The sequence below is a fragment of the Rhinatrema bivittatum genome, chromosome 16 (genome assembly GCF_901001135.1).
Source record: "Rhinatrema bivittatum chromosome 16, aRhiBiv1.1, whole genome shotgun sequence".
NCBI lineage: Eukaryota > Metazoa > Chordata > Amphibia > Gymnophiona > Rhinatrematidae > Rhinatrema > Rhinatrema bivittatum.
Genome location: NC_042630.1, coordinates 39,126,376 through 39,142,533, shown reverse-complemented (window position 1 = coordinate 39,142,533; position 16,158 = coordinate 39,126,376). Strand labels below are relative to the sequence as shown.

The following is a 16,158-nucleotide window of genomic DNA, read 5'->3' as shown; positions in this document are numbered from 1 at the left end:
GATGGAAGTAAATGAAGCTCCAGAGAAGGCTAGCCCAACAAAGTTTTGACAGAATACAGCAGGGCATTGGGACGCACCATTTTCTGTTGTTCACATGAACTCTTGAATTCTCTCAGTGGCTGGACCACAGGTGATGAACCTCTGTGCTTGTCTCCCCCTCTGCTCACCTGTAGCTCCACCTGCTTTCCACGAGACTCCGCCTGCCTTCGTGGAGGTGCGCGGCGGGGATTCGCTGACCCTCACCTGCGTGGCCTATGGGAATCCGCAGCCGGTCATTACCTGGAAGAGAAATGACGTCCTCGTAATCGACGGAGACAAGATCCAGGTGAGTCTGCCGTATTCTGGGGTAGGATGGCAGAGGCGCCCCTAAGTCTCCAAAATCGAATCGGACTTTTGAGCTCCTTCCTCATGAAAAGGGTGCTTAATGCCGCTGTTTCAGGGTGCGCGCGTGTCGTGACAGCGGCAGCAGGGCGGTCTGTGTGGCCATCGTATGCCCATGCTGCCACCCGTATGCTTCTGTCTCTGTGTGACCTTGGGCAAATCACTTTATTTCCCCATGACTTTCACTGGTTAATAACAATAACAACATTGTTCCTTTCCTGTAAATCAGGTGCTGGCGATGGCTGCACGTGTGTTGTTTCTGAAGTGCTGTACCGAGAACCACTTGTCTTGAACGAATTGTAAATGCAAATTAGGAGTGTTATTAGTACTGAGGGAGCCGTGCTGAGCATTTGTACTTATTTACTTATTAACTCCTTTCTGGATCCCGTTGTTCTAACTGGCACTTGAAGTGGCTCACGTCAACATCAGTAATGCAATTGGAAAATAAGAAGCGGCAACTCTTCCCAGGCAGTGTCTCCAAATGGGGTTTGTTCGGCGGGTTCCTTGACAGAAACGAATCTCCTTCGTAAGCCAGGGCATGTTGGGGATGATACTCAATCTCTCAGCTTCACTGCTAATGCCCTTCTTAATACTTGCATGGTGCCAAAGAGCGCCTCCTTCTGGAGCTCACAGGGTGCAGTTTTTAAAGGCAGCATATCGAAGTGCACTTGCAGATTCTTCTTAATCGGACCAGTAGCACCCAATACGACTGGGACGATTTCTGTATCTTTCTGCCACCTTTTCTTGGTCTCTGGTTGCATCTCTTGGTCCTTAAGGATCTTCGCTTTCACCATACGATCCACAGGACGGTTGCTGTGTCTGGTACCTCTGTCAGTTCTTCTCCTTCACCACAATATCTGGGTTTCTAGCATCAATCTTCCTGTCAGTGGGAATAGGAATGCCCCTGGTGATCACAACTTCCCGGTACGTACCAGGATCAGTCCAGACGGTGGGTTATGTCCCCCGTCCAGCAGATGGAGTCAGAACAAAACTCTGAGGGTGCTGCCCTATAAGCCAGTGCACCCTCAGTATCCTCTCAGTATTCTTCTGACTCCAGCAGACAGGAGTTGGGCTCCTCTATTCTTTTAGAGTGGGGCTCCCAGTGTCTGTTTGGTACATTGATGTTGTCATGTTTACACAGTTTCCAATGAATAAGCCTTGTTGTGCCTTTATGTGTACAGAGACATTGTGAGATTGAAGGTGAATGGGGAGGAATAAGTAGAAGCTGATGAGGAAAAAGCAAAATTGCTTAACAAATATTTCTGTTCGGTGTTCGCTGTGGAATATATTGAAAATTACGGATCCCTGAGGCACTCCACTACCCCCCCCCCCCCCCACTGAGAAAATTGTCCTTTTAATCCTACTCTCTGTTTCCTGTTTTTTAGCCAGGACACCACCACCTATCCCATGACTTTAATTTTCCTAGAAGCCTTTCATGAGGATCTTTGTCAAACGCCTTCTGAAAATCCAAGTATACTATATCTACCGGTTCACCTTTATCCACATGTTTATTAACCCCTTCCCACATGTTCGATGTAATTTCTAACTTTAGTTCTCTGTAAACCCACGCAATATGTACTATTACATGAACATCGGTTTATAAAAGCCTTTAAATAAATAAATAAATAAATAAATAAATTGCAGGAAGACCTTGTGAGACTGGAAAATTGGGCTTCAAAATGGAAGATGAAATTTAATGTGAATAAGTGCAAGGTGATGCATATAGGGAAAAATTATCCATGCTATAGTTACACAATGTTAGGTTCCATATTAGGAGCTACCACCCAAGAAAGAGATCTAGGCGTCATAGTGGATAATACTTTAAAATCGTCGGCTCAGTGTGCTGCGGCAGTCAAAAAAGCAAACAGAATGTTAGGAATTATTAGAAAGGGAATGGTGAATAAAACGGAGAATGTCATAATGCCTCTGTATCGCTCCATGGTGAGACCGCACCTTGAATACTGTGTACAATTCTGGTCGCCGCATCTCAAAAAAGATATAGTTGCGATGGAGAAGGTACAGAGAAGGGCGACCAAAATGATAAAGAGAATGGAACAGCTCCCCTATGAGGAAAGACTAAAGAGGTTAGGACTTTTCAACTTGGAGAAGAGATGCCTGAGAGGGGGATATGATAGAGATGTTTAAAATCATGAGAGGTCTAGAACAGGTAGATGTGAATCGGTTATTTACTTTTTCGAATAATAGAAAGACTAGGGGGCACTCCATGAAGTTAGCATATGGCACATTTAAAACTAATCGGAGAAAGTTCTTTTTTACTCAACGCACAATTAAACTCTGGAATTTGTTGCCAGAGGATGTGGTTAGTGCAGTTAGTGTGGCTGTGTTTAAAAAAGGATTGGATAAGTTTTTGGAGGAGAAGTCCATTACCTGCTATTAAATTCACTTAGAGAATAGCCACTGCCATTAGCAATGGTTACATGGAATAGACTTAGTTTTTGGGTACTTGCCAGATTCTTATGGCCTGGATTGGCCACTGTTGGAAACAGGATGCTGGGCTTGATGGACCCTTGGTCTGACCCAGTATGGCATGTTCTTATATTCACCAAGGTGATGGTGGTGGTGGCAGCAGCACTCCGGAAGGAGGGAGTTCTGGTGCATCCCTATCTGAACGACAGGCTTATCAGGGCCAAGTCTGAAGTCCTCGTTGCCAGTCGGTACAAAGGGTTCTCGATCTACTGCAGTCACTCTGTTGGGTGGTGAATGTAGCAGAGTCATCTGGCACCGACGCAGTCCCTGGAGTATCTGGGGACTCGATTCAACACCCTAGTTGACAAGGTGTACCTCTCAGAGGAACATGTGTTGAAGCTGCAGGGGCAGATTCGGCGGTTTTTGCAGTTACGGGTGCCCTAGGTATGGGATTATTTGCAAGTGCTGGGCTCTATGGCCTCAACTCTAGTATTAGTGCCGTGGGCTTTTGCTCACCCGAGACCATTGAAGACAGCGCTTCTGTCGCGATGGCTCCCGGTATCGGAGAAGTTTCAGCTTCCATTGCCCCTCGAGGGCGTCGACGGGAGAGTCTTTCCTGGTGGTTTCTACCCTCCAATCTGGCCCGGGGTGTGGATCTAGAAGTCCTGGCTTGGGTGGTAGTTACTACCGATGCCAGTCTTTCTGGTTGGGGAGCAGTATGTCAGCAACAGTCAGCTCAGGGTTGCTGGTCCAGGAAAGAGTCTGTCTGGTCTATCAACCGCCTAGAGACCAGAGCAGTCTGCTTGGCCTTGCAGGACTTTCTTCCTTTGGTGAGTTGCTTATATCAATCAGAAGGACGGAACCAAGAGTCAAGGGGTAGCCGGGGAGGCACAGAATTTGATTCATTGGGCAGAACAACACCTGGAGCCTATAGAGGCACCCCGCATCGCCAGGGTAGACAATGTTCAGGCAGACTTCTTGAGTCAGACTGTATTAGATCCAGGCGAATGGGCGTTGTCGGAGTCGGCGATGCATCTCAATTGAGAGCGTTGGGGCTCTCCCCATATAGACCTAATGGCGTCTCGTCGGAAAGCCAAAGCGCCTCGGTTTTTCAGTCGGAAGCGAGAGCACAGAGCAGAGGGGGTCGATGCCCTCGCAATTCCTTGGCTGAGAGACGTGCCACTTTATGTATTTCCTCCCTGACCTCTCATGGGAAAGGTGTTGCATCGCATAGAAAAACAACAGGGAGAAGTGGACTTGGTGGCACCGGAGTGGCCACGCCCTCCGTGGTTCATGGATTTGATCAATTTGGCGGTAGACAGACCAATTTGCTTGGGTCATCTGGAGGGCCTTCTCCGGCAGGGACCCATATTTTCTGACCAGGATGCTCGTTTTTGTCTAGTGGCCTGGCTTTTGAGAGGCGACGGTTAAGACATAGGGGTTACCCAGAGGCGGCTATTGCTACTTAGTTGCAGGCCAGAAGAAAGTCTACTAATCTTTCTTATGTACGGGTCTGGAAAGTTTTCGAGTCCTGGTGTACCACCAGCGAAGTTCGCCCTGTCAGGACGCCAGTCGCTGACATTTTATCTTTCCTGCAGGAGGGCTTCTCCAAAGGATTGTCTCTTAGCTCTCTTAAGGTGCAAGTAACGGCTTTTAGGGGCCAGATTGATGGTGTATCCGGACATCCTTTGTTTTCTCAAGGGGCGAAGAATTTGCGTCCTGCACTTTGATGAGTGTGTCCTTCCTGGAATCTTAATCTGGTTCCCAGGGGCTTATGTGAGAGGCTCCTTATGAACTACTCTGGAGAGCGACTTGGAAGGACTTGACTCTAAAGGATTTACGAATTACAGGCGCTGTCGTGTCAGGATCCTTTCCTTCAGATTTCGCAGTCAGGAGTTTCTTTGGGAACTGTCCCTTCTTTTTGTTACCAAAAGTGGTTTCCGCGTTCCACGTCAATCAGACTGAGGAACTTCCGGCCTTTCCCAGGCTGGATCCCTCTACTCCTCATGCGAGGGAACTCAGGTTGTTAGATGTCAGAAGGGCTTTGTTGATTTACCTTAAGATAACGAATGACTTTAGGAGGGTCAGAGGAAGGGACTTTAGGCTTCTAAGGCTACCATTGCTCGTTGGCTTAAGGAGGCTATTGGTTCCACTTATATTCTTCAAGGTCGACCGTTCTGGAGGGGTTACATGCTCATTCCACAAGTTCTCGGGCGGCCTTGTGGGCGGAAGATCAGCTGGTTTCTCCCCAAGAGATTTGCAGAGCAGCGACTTGGAAGTCTCTACATACTTTTGCTAGATACTGTCGTCTGGATGTGGCGATTAGAACTCCTCATCATTTGGCGAAAGTGTTCTGTGAGTGGGATTCTCCAGGTCCCACCCTGACTAGGAAGCTTTGGTACATCCCAGGAGTCTGGACTGATCTGGGTATGTACAGGGAAAGAAAAATTGGTTCTTGCTCCTGTAGTACCTGGCAGTGTTTGGCTTAGGTATAGACAAATTCTGAGGAACTGCAGGTAGCACATGTGGTTAAGTAGCAGTGTCAGTAAAACTTTCTCTGTCTCCATCTGCTGGAAGGGAGGCATAAACCCAGGAGTCTGGACTGATCTGTGGTATTCCAGGAACGAAAATTAGCAGGTAAGAACCAATTTTCCTTTCCTTTATATTGTAATCTTCCTCTGAAGACGTAGCAGTATTTGAGGAGGAGTTAGATAGGATGTTGAAGGAAGGGAAAGAGAGAAAGCAAAGAGACAGAAGGAAGAGGGAGGAGGATAGAGAGACCAGGTAGAGATGGGAAAGCAGAATAAGAGGTAGTGGCAGGTAGATTGGGCTTTCTGGTATTAAGGTATATCCTGGTGGGCCGGTAAGGCCATGGTGAACCTGCGGCCTTAAAGGCACAGCATTTTTCAGACTACTGGGAGGGAGGAGGAGCTGGCACTCTTTCCTCATTGACCTAGTACATCCTTGGATGTGATTGCCCCTGCTTCCTCCAGCTCCCCAGGCCGATATTTATTTTCCTACAATTCACTTCTCTTGGTAGTGGCATACATCTGACTGGATGACTTAAAACCATCTCCCCCTCCACCCTGGGCTCTTCAAGGTTTACAATAAATAGTTCCATGATTGATTACCTTTTTTGTAATTTAATTTTCAACTTGTGAAATCCCTTTACAATAAACTGTGACTTTTCACCCTCCCATCCTCCAGCCCTCCATCCCTCCACAGTGTGGCACAGCCAGACCAGCAGTGTGTGTGTGGGGGGGGGGAGATAGTAATTCCTGACTCAGACTCCTGCAGGCCTTGCCCTTTGCTCCTCGCAGGGGATTGTGACCCAGGCTGGGATGGTGAGGAGCATGCCTGGAGGAATTACAGAAGAGCCACGGGATCTGGAGCAGAGACTCCCGGTGTCTTAGCTCAGAGCTTCATTCCTGTGGTAAGCGGCAGACAGGGAGGTTCCCAAGGGGGTATGAGGAAACTCCAGCTCAAAGAAAAAGAGAATCAAAACAAGAGACTGGCATTAGAGGTAAATTTATTGCCAGGCATGGCTGAGCCCCTGGCCCGAGAGTTTGCTGACATCTAGTGGCCGGCTTCTGTACTGCTGTGCCCTGGTAGATGAGCCGTTCTGTGCTTTACACATCGGTGGATGTTTGTCTCTCTCACACCAGGTGAACAATGGCTCCTTGAGGATCATCAACGTGGAACGCGGCAGCACAGGGGTGTACACCTGCCACGCCTCCAGCCCGGAGGGGGAGATCATTCACACCAGCCGCCTGCTTGTCCAGGGTAATGGGGTGGGGAGGGCAGTGCATGGGGCACTGGGTAAGATGGTGGTGGGGGGAGGGGGGGGCAGTGCATGGGGCAGGGGGTGAGGCACAGGGAAGGCACTGCACAAGTTAGGGGGTGAAACATGGGGGGAGGGCAGTGCATGAGATGGTGGGTTGGGGAGTGTGTGAAGCAGGGAGGTAAACCACAGAGGGCAGTGAATGGAGCACTGGATGAGACCTTGGAGGAGGGGGCAAGGGGGCAAAGCACAAAGCAGGGGCTAAGAGGAAGACATTTGAGAGAGTTCTGAACTCAAGGTGATGGGGGTGCAGATATTTCATTTTATTTTTCTTACTTGTCTTGACGAATGCTTAAAACGAGTTACAAATAATAGTGTATTTGTAAGTCCCAACTGATAGTATGCAACAATGTAAACTCTCCAGCAGAATACATACAGCACAGAGCTATAATCAGATAGCACTCAAGCAAACCATAAACTGCACCCTTCCCCACAGCATCAAATAAACCTCTAAATCCACTATACAGTTACTATCCTCAAAAGAACTGCATCAAGCAGCCCAAAAGGAAGTTCTCAACCTCCAGCTCGTGACACTCTCTAGCCTTCAGATTTGGCTGCTCACTAACAAACCCATCCTATCTGTCCTCCTGCTGAAGGGACTGCTTCCATGCAAACCCTGCATCCAAAAGTTGTCCTCAGTGCATTTGATTTTAGCTGACGATGAAAGGGCAATAACTTATCCACAATTTTCCTAGAATGCAGCCAGATGGACTCGGGACTAATGGGTCATTTATTTATTTATTTATTTATATTTTTATATTCCACTTTGTTCAGCACTTCAAAGCGGAGTACATCCAGGTACTGTAGGTATTTCCCTATCCCCTGCCAGCAGATGGAGGCGGAGTTAGATTTCAAAACTGTCATCACCCTAGATAACACCCCTGCAGTGACCTCAGCCCTTCGGTATTTCTCCATCTCCAGCAGATGTTGGATGTAGCTCTCCCTAGGGGGATTGCTGTACTTTTTGGAAGGAGAAATTCTACATTTAAATTGGAGAAAAAAATTGAGCCCCGCTCTCCTGCGGGGATACCAAAAGGTCCCTCCCCCAGTTGAGAATCCCTGAGGTGATTTCTGAGATCCCTCAGAGGCGTGCCTGGGTCCGGTAGCCGGCTCCTGGCGTGGACTTTGCTGCTTAAGCAGCTGAAAGGCAGTGGGTGGAGGAAGCCGAGCGCGGCTGTGATGGCCAAAGCCCTCTCCCCCCGCAGCCAGAGATGGTCTCTGTACTCAGGTGGTAAGCGCTGAACCCAGTTAAGTAAAAAAAAAAAAGATTTACCTCCCGATTCAGAGACGTTTGGAGGGGTTTCGGTAAGACTTCCTCCGGTCTCCTTGCTCGGCGTGCCATACCGACGTCATTCCCGATCCCGTTGGGGTAAGGGGAAGTGGGCTTCCGAGTGGGTTGAGCGCCCCCCCCCTCTCCGGAGGGTTAGGCCTCACTTTAGGCTTGGTTGGTGTGTTAGGTCGCAGCGGCGCCACCTTGCTCGTGTCTTTGTGCGTGCCCGTATTGCCCTCCATAGAATGTCGGGATGCGCAGTGCATCAGCTCTCTTCACACCCACTGTGCGCATAACGTCGTGTGCATTCATACATGCACAACCTACTGAGCGCAGAATACAAATAAAGTCGGGTGCACGGGCTGTGCATGCAACTCGCCACGTCCCGCCTAGGCCGACAGAACACACAGTTACCCAGGCGCTCTATCATTTACCTCCTACTGATTTCCTGGCGGGCAGTCAAATGCTTCATTTTCTCCGGTCCCCCAGAATGAAAGACTCCATACATAGGGGCAAATCTCAGTTTGAACACCTTTGTGTAGCAGTTGACAAAACTACAGGGATGATATCCAAACTTTATACTCTATTGGCGGGACTTGATGAGCGACCTTTTCCCCATACGGGAGCCTGGGAACAGGATCTGGGCCTAACGTTTACAAAAAAGGATTGGCTCAACATTTACAATCAGGCCCGTCGATGCTCAGTCTCCGCCCTCTACCAGGAAAATTGCTATAAAATGATAACCCGCTGGTATCTCACTCCTCATCTCTTACACCGCCGGTATCCTCAATTGGACGCACAGTGTTGGCGGAACTGCGGCCACCCGGGGACTTTCTTCCACATTTGGTGGCAATGTCCGAAAGTGACGGGGCTATGGACTGCAGTAGCGGCATGGCTGGAACGCATTTTGGGAGTATCTGGAATATACAGGGCAAGCTTTATGCTTCTACATCATCCGCCCATCACCCTACGAAAGAATCACATACTCTTATGCCATCAAGTCTTTATTGCCACCAGATTGACAATTGCACAAGCATGGAAACAAACAGAAGCGCCATCGCTGACGATGGTGCAGCATAAAGTTCATCTCTCTTGTAAGCTAGCGGCGATCACGGTGGATCTTCACGCGGACGTTGCCAAGTTCCAGGCTGTTTGGTCCCCATACCTAAATTGGGAACGACAACAAACGCTACCTTCACTCAGCTAGTAGCCTGAGATCCATTTGTTTTCTTGCTAACCATCATTTGTTTTCTTTCTTCCTTTCGATGTTGCCACATTTCATTGTACTGATATGATTTCTGGACCTTGCACATTGTACTTTCAGGGCACATGGATGACGGGTGGGGGGGGGGGGGGTGACGTTGGGGGGGGGGGGGGGGGTAAGCAGCACTGAATTTCTATTTCGTATGTTCTGTTGTTGTGATCTGTCGTGCTCTATATCTTGTATTCTTTGGATAATTCAATAAAAATTATTAGTAAAAAAAAAAAAAGAACACACAGTTACCACCACCAAGGGCTCCGGCAGCCAATAAACATAAGCGTCTTTCTCACTGCACTGCTTGTCATATTAGGGCTTCACAGTCTGACCGGGGTTCCAGCTTATGTCAGCACTGTGAGGAAGCCCAGGGAGAGCTGGCCTCCCCAGACTCTTCTAAGCCTGACTCCTCCCATTCAGAGGATGGGTCGGCCACAGCCTTAACTGGAAGTACCCTGGGTCTGGGTCATCCATGGGAGAGGGAAATTCAGCTGCACCTACCCCAGTACCTCCTGGGCTAGGCATGGACCCAGCTGCCTTCTCGTGGGTGGAATTTTTCCAGGGCCTTCGTACGGGCGCAGTCTGTTACCTCACTTGCCCCTGTCCGGACGGAACCTCAGCCAGTAAGCCCTCCCTCTCCCAGTCCTATCGGCAGACCTCGAGGCATCCCTCACCTCACCAGGGGTATCCCTGGCAGGGACCCGGACAGCATGGACAAAGAGGATACGGGTTCCTTGGAAGATGGGGAAATCCCGCCTCTGGTTTAGAACCATATTGGACTGTTTTGGTTTTTCCATAGAGAGTATTTGCTGGCCCTGGTTTCCCAGACCCTGAAGATGCTGGGAGTTCCTGGGGAGGACTTTATGACGGAACCAAGGAAGAATCCGATTCTAATTTACATAAGGAAAGCCTCTTGCTGCTTTCCAGTACTGGAAGCCATCCAGGAGTTGAGAGACCTGGAATGGGATGCCCCAGAAGCAAGTTTTAAAGGGGGACGAGGGTTTGAAGCTGTATACCTGCTGGATCCAGCAGCGAGAGAGCGTTTGCGTTTCCCTAAAGTAGACGCACTGGTCTGTGCTGTCTCTAAACGAACAGCTATCCCAGTGGAGGGAGGAGCGGCCTTAAAGGATGTGCACAGTAGACAAATGGACTCCATCCTAACAGGCCGATACTTTACAGTGCGCTACAGTGGAGCGCACTGTTAACCTGCATTTGGTCGCGCGTTTTCGACTCGCTAGCTCTACCCCTTATTCAGTCCAACCCCCCCCCCCCCTAAAACTAATAGCGCCCGCAACATGCAAATGCACGTTGATGGCCCTATTAGTTATTCCCACGCGATTCAGTAAGTAAATATGCAGCCAAGCTGCACATTTTACTTTCAGAAATTAGCGCCTACCCAAAGGTAGGCGTTAATTTCTGCCGGCGCTGGGGAAGTGCACAGAAAAGCAGTAAAAACTGCTTTTCTGTACACCCTCTGACTTAATATCATGGCGATACTAAGTCGGAGGTCCTAAAAGTTTAAAATAATAATATAAAAAAAATTTTTAAATCGGCCCGCGGCTCGTGGGTTGAAAACTGGACGCTCAATTTTGCCGGCGTCTGGTTTCCGAACCCGTGGCTGTCAGCGGGTTTGAGAACTGACACCGGCAAAATTGAGCATCGGCTGTCAAACTCGCTGACAGCCGCCGCTTCCGTCAAAAAAGAGGCGCTAGCTCTACCCCTTAGAGGGTAGAGCTAGCGGGAGAGCGGGCGAGCCTGTGGCTCGCCCGCTCTCCCGCGACCTTTACTGTATTGGCCTGTTAATCAGGCCCTTGACGTAGTAGCAATGACCTTACAGATTGCATCTTGTGCTCTGTTAGCTCATTCGTACCTACTCCTCTCTCAGGAGGTGGATGTCTTGGGGGGAATTCCAGAGCAGTTCACCGCTGCCTTTTTAGCTGATGCAGGTTCGGATCTAGTCCCAACTTTGGCCAGAGGAGTGGCCTCAGAGGTGGTGGCCAGAAGACAGCTATGGCTGCGGAATTGGTCAGCAGATGCAACTTCCAAGGCAAATCTTACAAAGATGCCCCTTAAAGGATCACGCCTTTTCGGAAACGAATTGGAAAAGCTGGCCAGTAAATGGGGAAAATCTCCAGTTCCCCTGATACCAGAAGATAACAGAAAGCAGTTAACACACTCCTCACCTATGAGGGGTCGATCCAAGGGCTCCCAATGCTTTTGACTGTACAGAACTCGACATTTCAGAGGTTTCGGCCCCTTGGAAGGTCTCAGTCCTTTCGTAGTCAACAGCCCAAGAGAGGGGCAGGCTCAGGTTCGTCCTGATCCCTCCCAATGAAATTTTGCCGACCCACCCTTGGAACGAGGAGATAGGGAATCGACTGTCCCTCTTCTACTGGAATTTCACAGCACTTCTCAGGACATATTCATGATGTCTCCTTGCCACTCCCAGCACAAGAAGCAGGCAGTGGAGACTACTCTTTTAAGGCTCCTCAGGTTGAGGGCTATAATCCCCAGTACCTGCACCCCAGGAAAATACGGGACGTTATTCCATCTATTTCATCGTACCCAAGAAGGAAGGTTCTTTTCGCTGCATTCTGGACCTCAAGAGCATCAACCGACATCTATGAGGGAATCATTTCCATATGGAAACCCTTTGCTCCGTGATAATGGCTGTACAATCGGGAAAGTTATGAATCTCCCTGGACCTATCCGAGGCCTACCTACATATTCCAATCCGTCAAGAATACCAACGTTTCCTACGCTTTGCGCTAGTGGTACGCCATTATCAGTTCTGGGCACTGCTCTTTGGTCTAGCCACTACCCCCAGAACATTTTCCAAGGTTATGGTGGTCATAGAGCAGCATTGAGAAAAGAGGGAATCCTGATGCACTTGTACTTGGATGACTGGTTAAAATGGGTCAAGTCTGTGGAAGAGAGTCTCCAGGAAACCAACAGGGTGACCTCCTTGCTTCAGGAACTCGACTGGGTCGTAAACCTGGACAAAAGCAGTCTCAAGTCCTCCCAGTCCTTGGAATATCTGGGAATCTGGTTCAGCACCAAGCAGGGCAAGGTCTTCCTTCCAACCACACGGATAAGGAAGTTGATGTCCCAAGTGCATCAGTTGATGAGCAGAGCTATCTCCAAATTCTCAGTTTGATGGCAGCACCCATGGAAGTAGTGCCCTGGATGAGGGCACACATGCGTCCACTTCAATGCTCACTACTGTCATGTTGGAACCCGCAGTCTCAAGACTATTTGATTCGCCTCGGAACTGATGGCCCAGGGACGTTGGACTGAGGAAGAGGTCCTCTGGAACATCAACTGCCTATAAGCCCAGGCAGTCAGAGTGTTGTATCTACAATTCAGCCACATACTCCAGGGTCAAGCGATCCACATAATGTCGACAAACCAACAACGGTAGCCTACATCAACCGTAAGGGTGGAGCCAAAAGCCAGCAGGTGTCAGAGGAGATAGATCTCCTTATGGATTGGGTGGAAATACATCTACAGATGATCTCAGCCTCTCACACTTAGAAAGTCTGCTCTGACAGTGTCAGAGCAGACTTTCTAAGCAGGGAGGGTCTGGATCCAGGAGAGTGGGCATTGTCAGCCAAAGCCTCTCAGCTGATAGTAGATCGCTGGGGTCTCTCGTCCATCGACCTGCTGGCCGCATCCCACAATGCAAAGGTTCCCTGATTCTTCAGTCACAGAACAGAGGTCCCTGGGGATCAACGCTCTCTTTCAGACCTGTCCGGAAGAAGAATTGCTATATACCTTCCCTCCACTTCTGGGCAGGGTCATTCGCAGAATCGGGCACCACAGGGGATTAGTCCTACTAATAGCTCCAGATTGGCCCAGATGTCCTTGGTGTGCGGACATGCGGAGACTCCTGGCGGAGACCCCCCCCCTGTGCCACCCACCACACAGGGGCCTGTTTCAGCAGAGACCAGTCCTTCACAAGGATCCGACTTGATTCTGTCTTATGGTCTGGCCCTTGAGAGGGCTCGCCTGATGAAGCGAGGATATTCTGCGGCAGCAATTGCCACTTTACTCCGCGCGCAGAATTTCTCTACGTCCCTAGCATATGTGCGGGTCTGGAGAGTATTTGAGGCCTGTTGCGAGGAACGAGGTGTTTCCCCTCAGATGGTCAAAATCCCACTAATTCTGGAATTTTTGCAGGATGGCTTTGAAGGTCCAGGTAGCGGCGCTCTCCTGTTTCAGGGACGAAGTGAACGGGACCTGCCTGTCCGCTCATCCAGATGTGGCCCGTTTTCTGAAAGGGGAGAAGCACTTCCGACCCCCCCCCCTCCTACGGGGGGCCGGTTCCCTTGTGGAATCTTAATCTAGTATTGGAATTTTTGGCAGGGCCCTGCTTTCGGCCACTGCGCAGTCTTTCCTTGCGTTTATTAACCCTGGAAACGGTGTTCCTGGTAGCTGTATGCTCGGTACGTCGCATCTCTGAACTGCAGGCATTGTCGTGTCAGGAACCGTTCCTCCGGATGACTCCAGGAGCGTTACAGCTTCGTACCATTCCGTTCTTCTTGCCCAAGTAGTCTCAGAGTTTAATTTTAATCAGTCCATTCCCTGTACGTACCAGGATCAGTCCAGACGGTGGGTTATGTCCCCCGTCCAGCAGAGGGAGTCAGACAAAACTTCGAAGGTCTATCCCTAGATAAGCACAAGGACATGGAAGAGTCCCACCGCCTCCTCCGTCATTTGAATGTCAGTAGACTTTTGGTGCAGTATCTGGAAGTTTCAGAACCGTTCCGAAAGACGGACCATCTGTTTGTCCTTCACGGTGGAAGGAAGCGGGGCGAACTAGCTTCGCGGGCTACCATAGCTCGCTGGATTAAGGAGGTGGTCACTGGAGCCTATGGAGGCAGGAAAGCTATTACCCCTTCAGGTTAAAGCTCATTCCATTAGGACTCAGGTGGTCTCATGGGCGGAAGCTAGACTGCTGTCTCCTGTCGAGCGGTGACGTGCTCCTCCTTGAACGCCTCTCCAGGTTCTATCGCCTGGATGTACAGACCCAAGAGGACACAGCCTTTGCAAGGGCAGTGTTAACTGGACCGCAGGCAGCCTCCCGCCCCGATCGGGAGTAGCTTTTGTACATCCCATTGGTCCTGAGTGCATCCGACTACACGCTAGGAAATGGAGTGACTTTTTTTTTTTTTTTGCATAGCGAGAGCTGTGAAACTTTATATATAAAATTGTCACAATTGCTGCAAAATTTTAAAAACTGTGCCACAGGAAACGGGGGGGGGGGGGCTGTGTCTCCGAGGGTTTCCAGCAGTGCCTCGCCCTCCCTAATAACGTGTGGTACTGTGGTGAGGCTCTGGGTTTAGCACATTGCCTGGTGTGGTATTCCTGTGGTCAGGCTCTGGCTTTGGCAAACTATAATGCGGTTCCCCGTGGTAGCGTTCTGGATTTGCCACTCCACCCGAGGCTATTTCAGCGGAGAACACCTAACCCTGCCCCTGCAGCTCCGCTTAAATAGATGGGCCTGTGTGGGAAGCGTGTGCGCACGTGATGCGTGTGCGTGATGGGGAGGGAGAGAGTGAACGTGACCAGCATGCTTACACACTTGCCGCTCTGTGTTTGTTGTTTTTTTTTTCATCCTACGTCAGGGCCGCCGGTGATTGTGGTTCCTCCGGAGGACGTGACTGTAAACGTGTCCCAGGATGCCTTTCTGGCCTGCCAGGCCGAGGCGTACCCAGCGAACCTCACGTACAGCTGGTTTCAGTGGAGCAGCAACGTCTTCCACCTCAGGTAACACACGTGGGCCGCCCTGCTGAGATAAGCCCACGAATGGTGCCAGGGTCCGGAAACAGAAGTCCCATTCCTAGGCATGCTGGGATCTCCAGTTTCATAGGAAAAGGGGAAGACAGCAGGATGAGTGGGCCCAAACTCCGTGATAGCATGGCTCCATGATTAGAGCATGAGTTTATAATTCCGTGGCTAAGAGTAAAGTCTGCTTCAAGACTTGTACATGCAGACCGGATGCCCACATTTTCCAGGTGAACTTAAGTGCTCAAGTTTGCTGTGAAAATGTTCAGGTAATTGGCTGGCTATGCACGTAAGATTACCTCGTATAAAGTTGCACCTTCTCTTCGGAGAGCAGAACTTGTAATTGGTTAACTTGCATGCAGTCATTTAATAATTGAAAACTGTGTCAGCTTGAAATCTACCCCCTAGAACAGCCTTCTGCAGTTTCGCCGAAAAGTATGCGCATTCGTTTTCCCTTAAAAACTTCTTTGCCTCTTAGAATTCATAAAAATGGAGGATATGGCGGCAGATTTTCCTTTCCACATGTGGCACTGCAGACCCAACCTAACCTCTGGTTTAAACCTCCCTTCCTCCTACCCCCCCCCCCCCCCCCCAACACACACACACACACACACACACACACACATCCTGCTTCCCCTGCTCTTCAGGGCCCTCTGTTGGGCAATCCACAGCAGCGCACCCAACTGCAAAATCCTGCGTGGGCTTTTAAAAGCGCGTGAAAGAAATCGACCTGCAAACACGAGGTCCCCGCGTAAATTTGGGTTTGTTTGACTGTTGGGTTGCTGCCCGCGCTTACATTTACCTGCTGGGAAAATGATGGTGGAAGTTTTGCGCGTTGCCAGCAAGAGCGTGGTCGCATATCATGGACCTTGTTTTTTCCTCTGGAAAAAAGATTTGCTGCTTCTGCCTGATTTATTCCTTTGAGTCTCTTATCATATCCTCCTGTCCCTCTTCTCTAGGGTAGGCCTTCCAGTTTTAAATGTACCTGAGAATTCGGCATGCGGTATCCTGTCACGGGCATAGGCGTCTTTTAGATCCAGAAACCAGAACCGGTCTCTTGGCTGCAGCGGGGGGAGGGTTTCTGACTGACGACACCATTTTGAACTTCTCTTTGCTGTGAAATCTGTTGAGGGCTCAAAGGACGAAAATGAGGCCGCAGGCCGCTTTCCTCATTCTCCCCCCCCCCCCCGAAGCAGG

General features: G+C 49.8%; 1 protein-coding gene across 6 annotated transcripts in view; it reads left to right on the top strand.

Moving 5' to 3' along the window:
* Positions 1-16,158, top strand: part of IGSF9 (immunoglobulin superfamily member 9) — a 100,360-nt gene that overhangs the window by 37,053 nt on the left and 47,149 nt on the right. For all 6 annotated transcript variants that reach the window (XM_029580346.1, XM_029580340.1, XM_029580345.1 and 3 more), the window contains 3 exons: positions 174-325; positions 6,474-6,591; positions 14,802-14,943. In XM_029580346.1, coding sequence (XP_029436206.1) covers positions 174-325; positions 6,474-6,591; positions 14,802-14,943 — 412 coding nt within the window. The remainder of the gene's footprint in view (positions 1-173; positions 326-6,473; positions 6,592-14,801; positions 14,944-16,158) is intronic.